The sequence below is a fragment of the Carcharhinus amblyrhynchos genome, chromosome 4 (genome assembly GCF_965287045.1).
Source record: "Carcharhinus amblyrhynchos chromosome 4, sCarAmb.v2.hapA, whole genome shotgun sequence".
Lineage (NCBI taxonomy): Eukaryota > Metazoa > Chordata > Chondrichthyes > Carcharhiniformes > Carcharhinidae > Carcharhinus > Carcharhinus amblyrhynchos.
The window spans coordinates 49,023,820-49,042,236 of NC_137327.1; the positions used below are offsets into that span (position 1 = coordinate 49,023,820).

The window sequence follows — 18,417 nt, forward strand, 5'->3', positions numbered from 1 at the left end:
AACTGAAAAGAATGGTTTCATTCTTCCCAATATTTAATTGGAGGAAACCTCTCCTTATCCAGTCCTGAATTGCAGATAGAAAGTTTGATAATTTAGCAATAATGGAGGAGTTGACAGAGTGGATGGGGAGGTGGATCTGTGTATCGATATACGTGATACTTGTTGGTGTACTTTCAGATGATGTTGCTGGGGTCAGTGTGTAGATGAGAAATAGGAGGGAGCATTAAATTGAACTTTCTCTACACCCTAGCTATGACTGTAACACTACATTCTGCACTCTCTCATTTCCTTCTCTTTGAACAGTATGTTTTGCACGCAAGAAACATTACTTTTCACTGTCTGTTAATACATATGACAATAATAAATCAAATCAAATCAAAAAGCCTTGCGGCACTAGAGCAAATGACATAGGAGAAGAGAAGCGAAGCCGTTTCAATTGATACTCTGACAAAGTTCAAATAGATAAGAATAAAACCAGATGAGAGCAGTCCTACCCAGCTGGGTGACAATAGAGAGATATTGCAGGAGGATGGTGTGGGCAACCATGTTGAAGGCTGCAGACAGGACAAGAAGGATGTCTTGTCACAGTCACATTGTTATCTAAAAAGCATAAAATCACATCCTGACAGCTTTAAGTTGTTTCTCTTTCACTGGTCTTATATTCTCAAATCACCCATCCTACGCTTTCAAATTTCGAACTCTGATTTACAAAACTTGATGCAGCTTTACAGATTGATGCTATCAATTTTGTGGTGTTAATTGTTTGTGCAAAGATTCAGTTCAAGAGTGTGTTAAAGTAAATAAATGAACAGTCCTTGAGCCAGTGTCATTGACAGTAGAAGGTCAGGACATTTTGCTGGTTTCCCCTGATTAAGAGGACAGGAGGGCGCAAATCCTGAGAGAGTGTCTCCAGCCACGCCAGGTACAGTGTGCTTGGGCATCTATCCTTCCTTGCAACAGGCATAGTACTGAAAAAAAAACAATCTCACAACATCACATTTCATTCAACAGAAACCAAACAATGTGAAATAACAGGCTCATTTTGAGAATTTTAGGATCTCAAACACAGACAGCACTGACTTGGTTAATGTAGCTTAAATATGGAATCTCACTACTGTCATTCATTTTTTTTTAAATTAATTATGAAACATTAGCAATAGCAGCAGCAGCCAGAGCAGCGGCACCATGACTGGCTCTGTTGTTAGGCAGGGAGGGTCAAAGAGCACCAGAGCTCAAGCAATAGTTAAAGGGGACTGTTTAGTTAGCTGTACAGATAGGCGCTTCTGTGGACGTGAAAGAGGCTCCAGGATGGTACACAGAGTCCAGGATATCTCTGAACAGACAGAAAACATTCTGAAGGGAGAGGGTGAACAGCCAGAGGTCGTAGTACATACTGGTATCAACAACATAGTAGGAAGACTGACGAGGTCCTGCAGCAGCAGTTTAGGGAGTTAGGTAGAGAGTTAAAAAGCAGGACCTCTAGAATTGTAATCTCAGGATTACTCCCTGTGCCACGTGCTAGTAAGGCTAGAAATAGGAAGATAGTACAGCTCAATGCATGGCTAAACAGTTGGTGTAGGAGGAAGGGCTTCAGATATCTGGACCATTAGGATCTCTTCCGGTGCAGGTGGGACCTGTACAAGGACTAACCGGAAGGGGCATAAATATTCTGGCAGGGAAGTTTGCTAGTTAAATGTGGGAAGATTTAAACTAGTTTGGCAGGATAATGGGAATCAAAGCAAAGATGAATTAACTGAAGGGGAACTAGACAGTACAGCCAGTAAGATTCAGACGAAGAGCGGACTGGGTGTGGCTGCTGAGGCCTTGAAAGACATCTTTGTATTCTCATTGGCTACAGGGAAGGTCCCAGCGGATTGGAGAATAGCCAATGTTGTTCCTTTGTTTAAAAAGGGTAGCAGGGATAATCTCCAAGTAATTATAGGCTGGAGAGCCATATATCAGTAATAGGGAAATTATTGGAGAGGATTCTTCGAGACAGGATTTACTCCCACTTGGAAATAAGTGGGCATATTAGTGAGAGGCAACATGGTTTTGTGAAGGGGACGTTGTGTCTCACTAACTTGATCAAGTTTTTCGAAAAAGTGACAAAGATGATTGATGATGGTAAAGCAGTGGATATTGTCTACATGGACTTCAGTTAGACCTTTGACAAGGTCCCTCATGGCAGACTGGTACAGAAGGTGAGGTTGCATGGGATCAGAGATACGAACTGGCTCTGTCATAGGGTAGAGGGTAGACAGTGGAAGAGTGCATTTCTGACTGAAGGGCTGAGACTAGTGGCATTCATGACAGATCAATGCTGGGACCTTTGCTGTTTGTGATATATAGGGAAATGTAACTGGTTTGATTAGTAAGTTTGCAGACAACACAAAGGTTGATAGAATTGCAGAAAGCGATGAGGATCATCGGAAGATACAGCAAGATATCAATCATTGAAGACTTGGGCGGAGATGTGGCAGATGACAACAGTTACCAGTTTGATCCGGACAAATGTGAAGTACTGCATTTTGAAAAGTCTAATACAAATGGGAGATATATAGTAAATAGCAAGACCCTTAAGAGTATTAATAGGCAGAGGGATCTGGGTGTACATGTTCACAGGTCACTGAAAGTGGCAACGCAGGTGGAGAAGGTAGTCAAGAAGGCATACGGCATGCTTGCCTTCATTGGTCAAGGCATTGAGTTTAAAAATTAGCAAGTCCTCTGGCAGCTTTAAAGAACATTAGGTAGGCCACACTTGGAATATAGTGTTCAATTCTGGTTGCCGCACTACCAGAGGATATGGAGACTTTGGAGAGGGTACAGAAAAGATTTCCCAGGATGTTGCCTGGTATGGAGGGCATAAGCTACAAGGAGAGGTCGGAGAAACTTGGTTTGTTCTCACTGGAATGATGGAGGTTGAGGGGCTAAGCTAATATAGTCTAGAAGATTATGAGGGGCATGGACAGAATAGACAATCAGAAGCTGTCAGAAGCAGGGTGGAGGAGTCAATTACTAGGGGACATAAGTTAAGGTGCGAGAGGCAATGTTTAAAGGAAATGTATGAGGCAAGTTTTTTTTTTACCTGGGGACTTGCTGCCAGAAGGAAGCAGGTACAATAGTGACTTTTAAGGAGCGTCTGGACAAATACATGATTAGGATGGGAATAGAGGTATATGATCCCTGGAAGAATAGGGGGTTTTAGTTCATACAGGCAGAATGGTTGGTGCAGGCTTGGAGGGCTGAAGGGACCATTCCTGTGTTGTAATTTTCTACGTTCTTTGTTCATTATTTTAACTTAAATATATCTGAAAATTATCAGATCTATGAGAAGAATTTTAAGGATCCAAAAACACATGGAAGGGAGACATAGACAATTTTCTGAAATAGTGAAGATGTACTGTCTATCACAGAACCCCGACAGCGCACAAGAGGACATTTGGCCCATTGAGTGTGTACTGACTCTCTGACAGAGTATTTTATTCAGGCTCTCTCCCCACCCTATTGTGTAACCTCACACATTTCCCACAGCTCATCCATCTCACCTACACAACTTGGAACATTGAGGGCCAATTTACCTTGGCCAGTCCGCCTAACCTGTACATCTTTGAACTGTGGAAAGAAAACCGGAGCACCTGGAGGAAACCCACACAGAAATGGGAAAAATGTGCAGACTCCACACAACAGTCACCCAAGGCTGGAGCTGAACCTGGGTCCCTGGAGCTATGAGGCAGCAATGCTAACCACTGTGCTGCCATGCTACTCAATGGTATCAATGATACTTCCACAGCAAATACTGGGTATGATTGGTAGACATCCCTTAAATAAGCTTTGATTAGGGAAGACATCCTGACATATGTAGTGCAAAATTTGAAGAAAAATTGAAAGAATCAAAATCTCAAGTCAGGGAAAATGCTAAGAGAAGCACGGATAGAAAAAGATGGTGGCACTTCATCACTGTTCTATTGGACCAGCTAAAAACTCAATCAAGCTCTAGGTAAATTATTTTATATTTCAAATCTAATTTCCAAACAGAGATTTTTACACTTACATGTTTAATAACTTAATTTAATCTATTTAAATGCATGTGTGTATATTAGCTCCATGTGAAATACATGTATAATCGTACTCATATAGCTTCATAATTTATGAAACTTGTTTTTCATATTTGTGTATCATTGCTTCATAGAATTTGAATGTACTTTGAGAAGTCAGCATTTTTTTTAAAACGGTCTAGTGAAATGGGTTAATATCAGACGGAGCTGATTTGGAAAAAATGGCTGTGATTGATAACAGTGATATCAGGAGATAATTATTAACTGCTCAATAATCATGTCAGTTCAATCTTGTGTATTATAATTTTGCTCGTTAATGCACTGCATTCAGTAATACTGCACTAAAACAAAAGTGATACTGAAATAACTAACTGACACAAAAAGCAAAATTAGTGTCAAAGTTGATCAGAATTCCTCATTGGTTTCCTCCCAGGAAGGAGCCCTGAATCCAAGATGATCCTTAACTGGGCACATGTTTTCTGTTTGTCTATATGGTTTATTTCAAATATCCTCATGTTTCTAGAAGCTTTGATCTAAAATATACAAATGTAGATGTAGATTGCATTATAGATATGGCAGTGTTCAGAACCAGTTAGACAGTGACGCGGTGGTATAGTGGTTAGCACTGTGCAAAGGACCTGGGTACAATTCTGGCCTCAGGTGACAGTGTGGAATCTATATGTTCTCCCCATGGCTGCATGGGTTTCCTCCCACACTCCAAAGATGTGCAGATTAGGTTGCTAAGTTGCCCCTTTGTGTCAGGAGGGCTATCAGGGTAAATCTGTGGATTTACAGAAATAGGGTGGGATTGCTTTTGGTGCAGGTTTGATGGTTCAAATGGCCTCCGGTTGGACTATAGGGGTTCTGTGATTCAATGGTTTCTAGAATTAGAGCAACTGAGTAGCGATATTACTGTATCAGTCACAAGGTAAGACCAGAAATAGCAGATATCCATTGAGACTATTAATTTGATGCTTTTCAATAAATATTCCATTCAAACAGAAATTAGAGGAGAATTCTGAAATAAAATTCACTCCTTTCATTAAGTAACCAGCTGCACATGAAAATATTGTAATTAATGTTTTAGTACACGAATCTGAATGACTGGACGCACAGAGGAAGGGATAAAACTAGATCAAGTTGGAGATCACAGAGAACAGGTTTCATACTTACACAACGATAAGTGCAGCATCACAGGAATAATCCAGTAAGATCTCGTTCAGTCTGATCTGCCGGAGCGACTGCAGAGAAAACAAGAAGAGTATGAACCTCTCCTTGAGCAATCACTTTCGCGCTTCCAGTTTGGCAGAAGTATAACGTCGATCCACGCATGTGATGGATACATCAATAAATCAATGGAAAAATGTTGGTGGTAAATTCATTTATTAGTGTCACAAGTAGGCTTACATTAACACTGCAATGAAGTTACTTGCGAAAACCCCCCACTTGCCACACTCTGGTGCCTGTTTGGGTACACTGGGGGAGAATTTAGCATGGCCAATGCACCTAACCTGCACATGTTTCGGACTGTGGGAGGAAACTGGAGCACCCAGAGGAAACCCACGCAGACACGGGGCGAACACGCAAACTCCACACAGACAGTGACCCAGGCCGGGATTCAAACCTAGATCCCTGGCGCTGTGAGGTAGTACTGCTAACCACTGTGCCACCATGCCATCCTTGACACACCAGCACTCTAAGCCCTATGCTGAGCTTATTCAATTTTGTTAAGTTTCATCATCAACTTGCTTTTCTGAGAGGAAACCAATCTATGTTTCTGCATCAATATTGTCTACCTGCTATCAGGCTGATTGATCCTTTAGCATTACTATCCACAGTACAGGTAACATGGACACAGCTCCAGCATATCATGTCACCATGAATTAAGTGCCAGTAATTGAACAGAAATGCCAACATGATTGTTACATACTTTTGCCTTGCTGCTCTTAATCTCTTCATCGGAGATCTTCCATGGACAATCTTTCCTTAGCTCCTTAACAATAGCTTCATCCTTGAAACCATCGTTCAGTCTGTAAGGGGCAATCAGATCCTCGAACCTCTTTAAACTACAATATGGGGAAGGGGTGCGGAGGAGGGGGTGGAAATGAGAAGACGGCTTATAAAGTCAGAGGGCTGTAACTAGGATCACGAGCACATTTTACACGGCGGAGCATTATAAAATCTGCAGGAATTGTGTTGAAATACGCCTTACTGTTCAGGCTGAGGTTTCTCGTTGATGTCTGGCAGAACATGGACTTCATGAAAACCAAGGCGGAATTTGCTCAAAAGAGTAATCATCCTAAGACACAGGGAGAATTATTACTCCAGTATTAACTGTGGATGGAAAAATTGTACAACTTCCCTTTTAACATTGGCAACGAGAGCTACTCTAGTAGTGACTGACCAAAATTAGTCTAAAGTAGGGACCACTCTGTTTACCAGCACAAGTCTCCCTCAGTCATTTCAAGAGATATAAAATAAATCAAAATTACATAGTTTGAAAACTCGGCAAAGTTTGTGGATCCTGGTCCCATTTGATTTTTGATGACTGTTATTAACTAGCTAAGCATCTTGTGACAAACAGCTCGAATTTTCCTTCTGAAAACACTGAACAAGGTTACAGGCTAGTGAGAATTAACTCAATACAATTACAGCAAATGTATGTTTAGAAATACATGGAGCTAAAACCATCAATATTTGCATAATGATGTGTGCCAAATTAAAGCAATGAGGACATGGTGAGACATCATTTCATTTTGGATTGTATTTTATAACATACCTGCTGGTGTAATTGTACTTATGATCATTTTGTTTTTTTGTAATTTATTAAGTGGATAGGCCATTAAGTCATAGTTTCATTCACAGAGACAGTAAAGGCACAAATGTTGTCAACTAATTTTTGGGCATGCAAAGTTAAATGGGTACACCTTGGATACACAGTACTAGTAACTGAATGGCATAGAACACATGGACACACTGGAGAATCCTCACCAGTGTCTTCACTATAAGACACAATACACCATGTCGAGAGATTAAAAAAAGACAATACACCATGTAGAGAGACACTCCTACCACCATGCTAACTAGACAGAAGTAGCAGCCTAAAAACTGGGTATCCAGGAGGCAAATTCAACACAGACAGAACTATGTACCATCACAATCTGTAATGTCATGAACACGTACAACATGGGACTGCTCACACTCTGGTTAATAATAATAATCTAGAGCTCAGATTCCACAACTGCAACTGGGGAATTTAAATTCAATCAATTAAATAAATCTGTGATAAATGACTATTGTCAGCAAAGATGACTCGAGTCTTCTAACAACCCATCTGGTTCACTATTGTCTTTGAGGGATGAATATCAATTAGGGATGGGAAACAAATGTTGGTCTTGCCAACAACACTGAGATCATAGAATTATAGAATCCCTATTGTTCAGAAAGAGACCATTTGGCACATCGGGTCTGCACTGACTCTCTGACAGAGTATCATACCCAGATCCTCTACCCCATCCTACCTCCATAACTCTGTGCATTTACCATGGCTAACCCACCTAGCCTACACATCATGGGACACTAAAGGACAATTTATCATAGCCAATCTACCTAACTCATATCCATGATTTGATAAGCTCACTCATCCATTCCCCTGGGACACTGACCTTGTGAAGGGGAGAATTTGTCATCACGAGGTCTGCATCACTCAAATCAACGTCATCATAGCCAGACAAGAGGCACAAAAGAATCCAGATTCAGGTGTACTTACGCCTTTCTTTCCTCGTCCATACGATTGATCTGACCTCCCACAAACACACGGACCTTGCAATTGCGCCACTTCTTCTTGCGAGTGAGCAAATATGGGATTAAGAGGGTGAGGCCTATAAGAGTGAAGAACAAAGATTAGTACAACAAAAGTGTGACAATGGAACATGCTGGATTTACACTTTGAGATCCTGGAATACTCAGTTGCAGCTCCATTCAATTCACTGGGTTGTTTAAATGCCAATCGTGGTTTTGCTATACTTCCACAGGATGGGGAAAGATCAAACTGAGATTTCTCATATGCTCCTGATGGGCCAGGGCAGAACACTACCGACAATAACCTTAAAACAAGTTATCACTCTACCTTAGGAATATGCCATTCATTTCCCTCCAGGCCATGGTCAGTGCATGACACAGACCTGGAGGGATCAAAGAGGACAGGATAAAAACATAAATTTAGAGTAATAATCCAGGTCAGAAACTTCAAAGTGTTTTATGAAGTCTGCCTGGATCATATGCTTTGCAATTTGAATTTGGCTAGGGTAAGCATGACATGTTTCATTTCATGTAGAATTCAAATGACCCACTAGGGAGCTTTTATCAAATAAATTGTATTTAAGAATACAGTTAACAGATAAGGAAAATCATCAATAACTTCTACCAATTACTAACCAAAAAAATGTTATTGTATGAACCTTAACAGCTAATTACTGTTTCAACCAAACAATTCCCATGAACAAACACCCAACATAGGTTTAGTACAGAAAATAAGAATGCTCTTGTGATGCTGGAACTTAGTCCTTTGGTTGGACTCTGCAACTTTCTTGACACACACACACAGAAAAACGTGCAGTCAGAACTGCTTCCCAAAATACCAGAGAGACAGAACATTGTTTCCAGCCTGAAATAAAACACCTTCCTGACCCAAAACTGAAAGTGAATCCTTGGATTCCTCTGTGGAGGAACCATCTGACTTTGCCTTGTCAATCAATCTTCCCACATCACTTCAAAAGGTCATATAATGGGTGGCATGGTGACACAGTGGTTAGCACTGCTGCTTCACAGTGCCAGGAACTCGGGTTCAATTCCTGGCTTGGGTCAGTATCTGTGTGGATTCTGCACATTCTCCCCAGGTCTTCCTCTGGGTGTTCTAGTTTCCTCCCACAGTCCAAAAGATGTGCTGGTTAGTTACACTGGCCATGCTAAATTCTCCCTCAGTGTACCTGAACAGGCGCTGGAATGTGGCGACCAGGAGATTTTTACAGTAACTTCATTGCAGTGACAACATAAGCCTACTTATGAAACTAATAAAAGAAGGAAGAAATAAATGCCAGAAAGTGCATTAGATCAAGAGTAAAAATAATCAAAAACTCATTTAAATTATCTTCAGCAGAAATAAAAGGACTTCTAAGCAGGAAGCTGATGCCACAGCGAAAACAAAAGGCTGGCTTACAAAGTGCAGACAGCATGATTTTTAGAAAATACATTTCTTAAAGGTGCAGTAGAACATCACTATCCAATGCTCACAAATAATTAGACAAAGCAGATTAATACAGGCAGATGAAAAGAAGGCAAGGAAAACAAAAAGAAGAATCACGCAATCAAACTCAGCCCAACCAGAAATGTTATAACCATATAAAACAGTCAAGCACAGGGTGGGCAACCAACAGCCTAGGGCCACATGTGACCCATCTGGTTTATGACTTTTGACCACGAGACATTTCGTTGACTGTTGCCCACGTGCAGGGTTGCCACATTTCACTGATTTCTGTTTGCATAATTTTTTTCCGAGAGTCTGAAGCGATGCACACATAAAACAAGGGTAAGCGTAGTGAGGCGTGTGCTGATTACACACAACACTGACTATGAGAGCCGTGCACTCCCTCTGTGTCCAAAGTGTAAATATTTATTTTGTTTTTATCATTTGAGGTTGATAGTTCTATTAATATACAAATGATTAAGCATTTTCTCTAATTCGTTATGAAATATTCGGTGTGTATTAAATGTATTAAATCTTATTCATGGGATCATGGTTAGTGAACTAGCCCAATTTCACTCCTGCTACCCACTGAGATGAAGGAGAGCTACTCATGCGGCCCACTCACTAGTGTAAATTACCCATCACTGGTCAACCACCTCCCTTCACTGTCTCAATAGCAGGGATAAAACACAGTGCGGGAAAAAAATGACAAGGCGGATTTAGGAATAACTCTGAAAAGTCTCACTAATTCACCAGGATAACCAAGCAAAGCTCCAGGGGAGCACAGTAGCCACCTACATGAAAGAAAGACGAATTTATATTGCATCTTTGATGATCTCAGGATGTCCCAGAGCACATTACAGTCAGTGAAGCATTCTCTCCCACAAGTGTAGTCAATGTTGTAATGTAGGAAACATTGTAGCCAATTTGTGCACAGCAAGCTCCCACAAAAAGGAACACGATAATGGCCAAATGATGATTCTGTGATATTGACTGAGGGGTAAATAAATATTGGCCTAGACAATTGGATAACTCTTCTGCTCTTCTTCTAAGTAGCGCTGGGGGATCTTTTATGGCTACCCTAGAAAGTAAACAGAGCCTTAGTTTAACACCTCAACGGCAAGGCAGCATCTCTGACAGTGCTGTATCCCAATGGCACTACACTAGAGGGTCAGCTGAAATACTATGCTCAAATCTCTGGGTTGGGACTTGGATCCATGACCTTGTGACTCAGAGGTGGTAATATCAGCAACTGAGCCATGGCTACCTTGGAATCAGCAACAGCGGCAGCAAGCAACAAAGAAAGCTGCATCAGCTGGATATCAATAATATTGTTGATCTACCTTTTCCCCCGTTGCTGAATGAATGAATCCTCTTCCCCAAGTTCTAGGGCTAATTCAATGATGAACTGAAGAACAGATGACAGTGGGTGAAAATTTGAAACTATTTAAAATGAAGAAAATTGACTATAAATAGGTGGAAATTTGCTCCCAATAGGAAAGAACAGTTTGGACCACTATTCTCATTTCCACATTGTTACTGCTTGCTCCTTCGGGATTGTAATGTTGTTCCTGACTAAAGCTACTAGAACATTTAAGATAGCAGTAAAAGGGATAAGTCAATCTTGCTTCCATAGCCCATGGCAAGTCCTATCCTCTGCCATTCCTGCCGGTCTAACATTCTGGGCCTTTTGATGTGTCTATATCTTAGTCCCACTCAATCCCTACCTCAACTGATGTATCTGTGTTCTCAGTCCGAATCCACTTCCACTAATGCTGGCTGCACTCTAACTACACATAACGGTAAAGGCTGGGCCTGCTGCATGATGAAGACTGCAACAGCTAATAGAATGGGCTAACCCATTGAAAACAGACTCACAAAGAAGATAGGGAATAATGGGCAAGTGACACCTTAACTTTAGAAAATTCCAGAGTAGATGTTTAACCACCTCCAAGATAGAGTTTAATATAGGATTTGTACTTCCAGATAACATAAAAGAGATTATCTCATTATGCTCTAAACATTTGTAGTTCAAAGATCTACAAAATAGAAGATAATCAAATATGCAGCTTCCCCTTCTAACTGTTATTTATGAACCACTTTGAGTGTTACCTCCATCATCAAAGAGCCAGTAGATGTCAATGGTCTTTTTCCCTTGCTCCAGTTGGAAGATGGTACTGACCTGTGGTGCAACAACAGCACTGGAGTCCACTGATTAAAAAAAAATAGCAATGAACAAGAGGTAGGAATACCATTCAGTTCAAAACACACAATGCCAGTCAGCTGCCATAATACGAACAGAAAATGTTGGGGAAAAAAATCAGCATCTGTGGAGCGAGAAAGAGAATCAACGTTTCAAGTCTATACAACTCTTCTTCAGAACTTTGGCTGAGAAACCTTACAATGATCGGAATATTCAACAAAGAATTGGGATCTGAGCTAAAAAAGGATTGGGATTAGGACTGATACAACAGAGGGAGGGAGGGATTAGGACTGATACAACAGAGGAAGGGAGGGATCATGTCTGAAGCAGTAGGTCAGGGTCTAGAGGATGTGTGACAGTTAACCATCAGAGACAGTCAGTCAGAGAAAGGATAGAGAGAATGAAAAGGGTATAATAGAGGAAAAGGAGCACCGGAGAGAGAAAAATGCAATGGGGAGGGTGAGAGACAGGAGCAGAGGATGGAGAGAATAACAAGGGAAAATGTGTGGGCTGATAAAAGAGACAGAGGTATCAAAAAAGAGAATCGAAGATAGATTATGTTGTGTAGGGGCTTTGATGACACCATGAGGAGCATTATGATCTCCATATCTGAGGAAAACTTTAGAGGGGGTGCAATGAAGCTTCACTGGATTGATTTCTGGGTTGAAAGGGTTGCCTTTCAGAAGGTGATCTCATTGAAAATGAGGAGAGAGCTAGAGAGGTTGAATATTGAGAGGTTGTTTCTCCTGGCTTAATAACCTAGAACGAGGAGGTTTAGCATCAGGTTAAGGAGTTAGTCATTTAGTACATAGATAAGCAGGAGCTTGTGAATATTTGGGATTCTCTACCCCTGCAGAGTTGTGCGGGCCCTGTTAGAGTAGATTTAAGGTTGAGATTAATAGATTTTTGGACCTACAAGGAATTGAGACATATGGGACTCTGACAGGAGGGTGGAATTGAGATTGAGGATAGCCATGATCTTTTGAAGGGTGAAGCAGGCTCAAGGGGCCATGTGGTTCCCTCCTGTTCCTAATTCTTACGTTTTATCACACAGTCTTCATATTGTACTTACTGTTCAGAGATTAATGAAATTCATTGTATCAGGACGTACAGGCCCAGGGCTCTGAGCTCTAACTATATATTATCTGTGTTGAAATGTCTGTCACATACTCACCATGCGCCTGCATCATCCTTGAAATGTTAAGGCCCTGCTTCATTCTCATCATGCATACACCATAATTAAAGTCGAAAGAGTCACTATAATTCAAAGACAGATTTTAAACATAGCAGCAGGCAATGTCAAATAAATACAAGAGGTAGCATTAGGGTCAGAGAAGTCACCTGAGCTCTTTTGATCTCTGAGGCAAAGAGGAATCTTCCAGATTATTTTTTTGACAAACTGACTAGGGGTTTTATCTGTTTTTTCCACCTCTCCCAAAGGGGTTACATGGCTGTGTGTGGATTGGCAGGTGGCAAATAATGTGATGTACAAGGTATCACAGTAGTGTGCATCAGGCTGGATGGACCAGTCGGTCTTGACCTGCATGTCATTGATTTGATGTATTGTTGTCACGTGAATTGGGTTACAATGAAAAGTATTGGCAGCGATTCTCCCAAAAAAACATTCTAAGTCCCCAATTTGCGTTAAAATGGGAGTAACTCCCGCTGATGTTTTTAAGTGTGATCTTCAAAAACAATCTCTCACACACTGCATGACAGAGTGCCCTCGTGTGATTCCCTCTGAAAATCAGGGAGTGAAGTCTATTCCCTCAGCAGATTGCTGAATGGGCCACTGCGCATGCACCGATCTGTCAGAGCAGAGATTGGCACATGCGCGGAGGCAACACTTTGCTGGCCTCCCAAACCTCTACCCCTGATTGATGGCTTCATGGACCTCCCAGGGCCAATGCCTACGTCCCCACTCCATAGCCAGCCCCGATCTCCCTGACTCCCCACCTCGTCAGTCGCAATTTCTCGATCCCATCACCCCCCGGAAGTCTCCACCCTCCACCCAAATGGCCAGCCCCGATCACCATCCACCCTCCATCTGCCTGCGATCCCAGTGCAGAATGGCAATAGGACCTCCCCTCACTCCCACTGATTGCCTGCCCCCCCCCCCCCCCCCCCCCAAAAACAGGCCCAGTGGCAGTGCCAAGGTGCCCCTTGGACATTGTTGGGGGCCAGGCTGGCACTGCCCAAGGGACACTACCACCCCCTTACCCCCTGGGAGGGCCTCAATGGCCTCTCTGCCATTGAGAGAGAGATGTTGTGGCCTGGACACTTCAATCCTGGGTCCACTAATGATGTTTAAATCTGGATTAGCATATTGAAATTATCTCCGCGCTGATTTCCGGCATGGAGCTGTTTATCTAAAAAAAATCTTCTGGCGGGAGGTGCCACGGAGGCCGTGGCAGCTGGCGGGAGGCTGGAGGATGTGCCGCTCAGCGGGAAGCCGGAGGCCGTGGTGCTCTGTGGGAAGCCGGAGGCCCCGTCACTTGGCAGGAGGCCAGAGGCTGTGGCACTCAGCGGGAAGTCGGAGGCCTCCGTTGGTGTCTCCCAGCCTGCTGCGCTAGAATTGCCCCTATTGTTTCTTGGGTACTGTTCAGATGCAACATACCATTCATAGAATACATAGGGGAGAAGGAAAGGAGAGGATGCAGAATATAGTGTTGCAATTACAGCTAGGGTGAGGAGAAAGATCAGCTTAATGTATAATAGGACCATTCAAAAATCTGGTGGCAGCAGTGAAGAGAAGCTGTTCTTGAGTCGGTTGATGCGTGTTTTCAGAGTTTTGTATCTTCTTACCGACAGAAGATGGTGGAAGGGAGTATGTCCAGGATGCATGGGGTCCTTAATTATACTGGCTGCTTTTCTGAGGCAGTGGGATGTGTAGAAGGAGTCCATGTCATTTCTGTATTTGTTTTTATGCCTGTTGGGTTAGGCTCATTAACCCCACACCATTTTTTAATCAGAGTCATCATCCATCTCATGTAAAAGTTGATCCCCAACTTTAGGACAAAAATCCTTAATTTTGCATATACCTCGAGTAAAGGTCAACCACTCCTTCCCCCCTGACCTTCCAAGGATTCAGCTCACTGCCTTGCTCTCTGTTCAGAATAAAACAGCACAGGATGTGATATAAAGGATTTTTCTGATCTTTCTGCAGTGGTGCTAGATCGCAGTGTGCAGTTTGCCCACCAGTATATCAAGGAATCTTATTAAACTTTAATTCCGCATTGAAATAATGGGGGAAAGCTTGGGACAAACTGCAGGGTCAGTGTGCACCAGCCCAAGAGATATCCAAGTAGAATATGGAGTGAGTATCGTGCTGTGAGATTGACAGAGTGGATTCTGGAGCATGTTTCCTCTTGTGGGGGAGAGTAAAACTAGGGAACATAGTTGAAGAATAAGAAGTCTCCCTTTTAAAACAGATGAAGGGATTGTTCTTCCCTCTCAGAGGGTTATTAAACTGTGGAATTATCTTCTGCAGAACGGAATGAGGCTGGGTAATTAAATTTATTCAAGGCTGAATTTGATAGGTGTTTGATAAAGAAGGGAGTTGAGGGTTATAAAGGAGAGACAGGGAACGGGAGCTAAGACCGCAAGGAGGTCAGCCATGATGGTACTGAATGGCGGAGCAGATGCAAATAACCAAAAGGCCTACTTCTAAGTCCTATCTAACCTGCTGACTGTCTGAGCTGTGAGCATCAGCAGTTAAAGGTAAGCCCCTGGAAATTTGAACAGGAACTGAAAACCCAGCAAGGCTCTCTGCTGGCAGTGTGAGCCCCGAGCATTGGTAGTAGAAAGTAAGTCTCTTGAAAACATTATGTGTGTAAAAGTCGACCCCTTTACTCTTTACCTAAAAAATGGGTTTCAAGAATTTGACTTTCACATAAGTATATATGGTAATGCCACTTACTAACTACAAAACAGAATTCTTTCACATTGTTCATTATTAGTGGTGTTGCCCCTTTAAGGAGAGGTACTTGGTGATGGCACCATGGGGCTAAAGTTAGTTGATCTTACATTCCATTTGGCCTATCTTAATATAAAACATTTTCACATTGTCTGAAATAACATCTTTACGTAAGCACTGCTTATAAGAACAGAAACTTTAAAGCACGATGGTAGTGTCGATCAAACAAGCTGACAGAAAATTGATTGTGTGAAGTCTCCCTCTTTCAGGTATTAATTGTTGTTGCAGATTTTTAAAATGGCAATTTAAAAAAAGTCTTTATCCCATTATCTGACAAATGTGGCACAAATGTTACCTGCCACTGGCCCCTTCAGCCTTCTCTTTCAATCCAACCTTTCTTTCCCTCTCCTTATTTCTCAAATTAAGTGTCCTTCTTAGTCCTCCTGCTCATCAATCTGATTGTTAAAGGAGACACACATATTTGCTCACCTTTCAAACCTAAAAATCCAAGAAGAAGTTTAAATAAGGAATGGCAGGGGAACATATGGTGATGATTATAACCCAGAAGCCCAGACCAATGCTCTGGAGGTATGGGTTCAAATTTCACCATGGCAATTGGCAGAATGTAAATTCACCTGTTAAATCTAGAATTGAAAACTAGTCTCAGTAATCTTGAAACTGTTGGCAATTTTTGTAAAAATCCATCTGGTTTGTTAATGTTTTTTGAGGAGGAAATCTGCCATCTTTACCTGGTCTGGCCTACATGTGACTCCAGACCTGCTCAGTTCAAGGCCACTGAGAGATAGGCAACAAATGCTGACTTTGCCAGTGATGCCTACATTCCAAGAAACAACAAAGAGAAAACAAATGTTACACCACATTATGGCTCATTGTCTGTTTTGGTCATCTTGGGACTGACTTAATATATACTACTTCATATTTCTGTTCCTGTTGTAAACAAAGAGCTCAATGGTAGTTATGTCTGAAAACAGTTGACTCTTTTGACATCTTTTTTTAGTGACAGGAGACCATAGTGGGCATATTGTACTCTCCATTGTGCATTTTTTAAGGCAAGGGTAGATAAATTTTTGAACAGTAAAGGAATTAAGGGTTATGGTGAGTGGGCAGGTAAGTGGAGATGAGTCATGATAGCCATGATCTTCCAGAATGGTGTAGCAGTCTCGAGGGGCCAGATGGCCTTCTCCTGCTCCTACTTCTTACGTTCTTAGGTTTTTACCACAATTCAGAGTTAGTTGTTAGACCTGTGCCCACCCATAACCAGTGGATACTTAAGGTTTAGATTTTAGTTCACTATACAGTCTGTAGTCTAGCTTTAAATATATTGGCAAAGGCCCAAATATAAAAACGTGCAAATCAGGATATGATAAAACTTATTAAATTTATAAACACTTTGAAATAAATTCTCATCAACAGTATTTAATGTCAAAGTTCTTTTAAAATTACTTGCTTTTGCACACTAAAGTAGCATAGCTTTGTTGGATACTCACTAGATTACGCCAATGTAATTTTCCACATTCTGTAGATGATCAGATTGCCAATTCCTTTTAAATCCCATCACAAGTACGTTGGGCTTCATCCTCCCAAGACCTACAGCCTATTAAACAGGTAATATGATTAATTTTAATATGTATGAACATTCTTACAAGGCAGGGAAAAGATTAGTTATTTAACAAGGAATTTTTTTTTGTAGTAAAAATAAGCTGTCAACCTTACCTTGAGGACGGAGAAACCTAGCATTTCTTTTTGACATTTCTGTAGCAATTTGATACAATGAGTGGCTTGCTGGGGCATTTAAGAGAGCAGTTAAGCGCCAACTGCATTGCTGGGGATTTGGAGTCACATGTAGGCCACATTAGGGAAAGATGGCAGATCTATTTCTTTGAAGGGTATCAGTGAGCTAGGTGAGTTTTAGGGCAATCCAATAGTCATAACATTGGAACAGGATTAGGCCATTCAACTCCTCAAACACGTTCTGCCATTCAATGACATCATGGCTGATCTTTGGCCTAACTCCCTATGGTGGCTTTTGGCTCATTTCCCTTAATATCTTTGCTTAACAAAAGGTTATCTATCTCAGTTTTAAAATTGGCAACTGATCTAGCATCAACTACCATTTGTGGAAGAGTTCCAAACCTCTAAACTTTACGCTTAGAAGTGTTTCCTAACATTGCTTCTGAATGGTCTAGCCCTAAGTTTTAGACTATGTCCCTAGTCTTGAATCTCCAATCAATGGTAAGTTTATCTTTAAATGACCTGTGTTTTCCCGTTAGTATCTTGAAGACCTTGATGAGATCACCACTTAACCTTCAGAATTCTAGACCAGACAGGCCTAATTTGTATAATCTCTCCTCATAACTTAATTCCTGCGGTCCAGGTATCATTCATTAATCTCCCTCCAAGGCCAATTATCCTTCCTAAGGTGCGGTGCCCAGATTTGCTCACAGTACTCCAAGTTGGGCTTAACCAGGGTTTTGGAGAGCTGCAGCATAACTTCAGCATCCATATACTCCAGTCCTCTAGATATAAAGGCCAGCATTCCATTAGCATCTTGAGAATTTTCTGCACCTGTTCATGGCATTTAAAGACATATGCACCTGAGCCCTCAGCTTTTTTGGATATGTACTGTATTTAGCTTCATACCATCTAGAAAGTATCTTGGTCTATCCTCCTTCCGTAGCCTCACACTTGCTTGCATTGAAATCCATCTGCCACAGCTTTGCCAGTTCACCTAATCTATCAATATCCCTTTGTAATTGTAAGTTATCATCCATACCATCTACAATACAGCCTAACTATGTCATCAGAAAATTAATTTCTATGCCATTATCCAAATTGTTAATAATGTGAACATTGAGGCACTAACAAAGATCGTGTGGGACACCACTAGTCACAATCTACCAATTTATGGCATTACCGATTATCCTACTTTCTGTCCCCTGCCACGCAATCGACTTCCCAATGATATCAGTAATTTTCC

The 18,417-nt window shown here is 41.5% G+C and overlaps 1 protein-coding gene across 1 annotated transcript in view; it reads right to left on the bottom strand.

The window, feature by feature from the left end:
* Positions 1–302: 302 nt before the first annotated feature.
* slc12a3 (solute carrier family 12 member 3) overlaps positions 303–18,417 on the bottom strand; it is a 55,125-nt gene continuing 37,010 nt past the window's right edge. Inside the window, exons 18-25 of the mRNA XM_080187118.1 lie at positions 16,928–17,034; positions 12,678–12,760; positions 11,413–11,511; positions 7,825–7,936; positions 6,268–6,354; positions 5,986–6,121; positions 5,229–5,296; positions 303–968 (exon numbers count right to left, since the gene is read on the bottom strand). Coding sequence (XP_080043244.1) covers positions 827–968; positions 5,229–5,296; positions 5,986–6,121; positions 6,268–6,354; positions 7,825–7,936; positions 11,413–11,511; positions 12,678–12,760; positions 16,928–17,034 — 834 coding nt within the window. The 3' untranslated portion in view covers positions 303–826. The remainder of the gene's footprint in view (positions 969–5,228; positions 5,297–5,985; positions 6,122–6,267; positions 6,355–7,824; positions 7,937–11,412; positions 11,512–12,677; positions 12,761–16,927; positions 17,035–18,417) is intronic.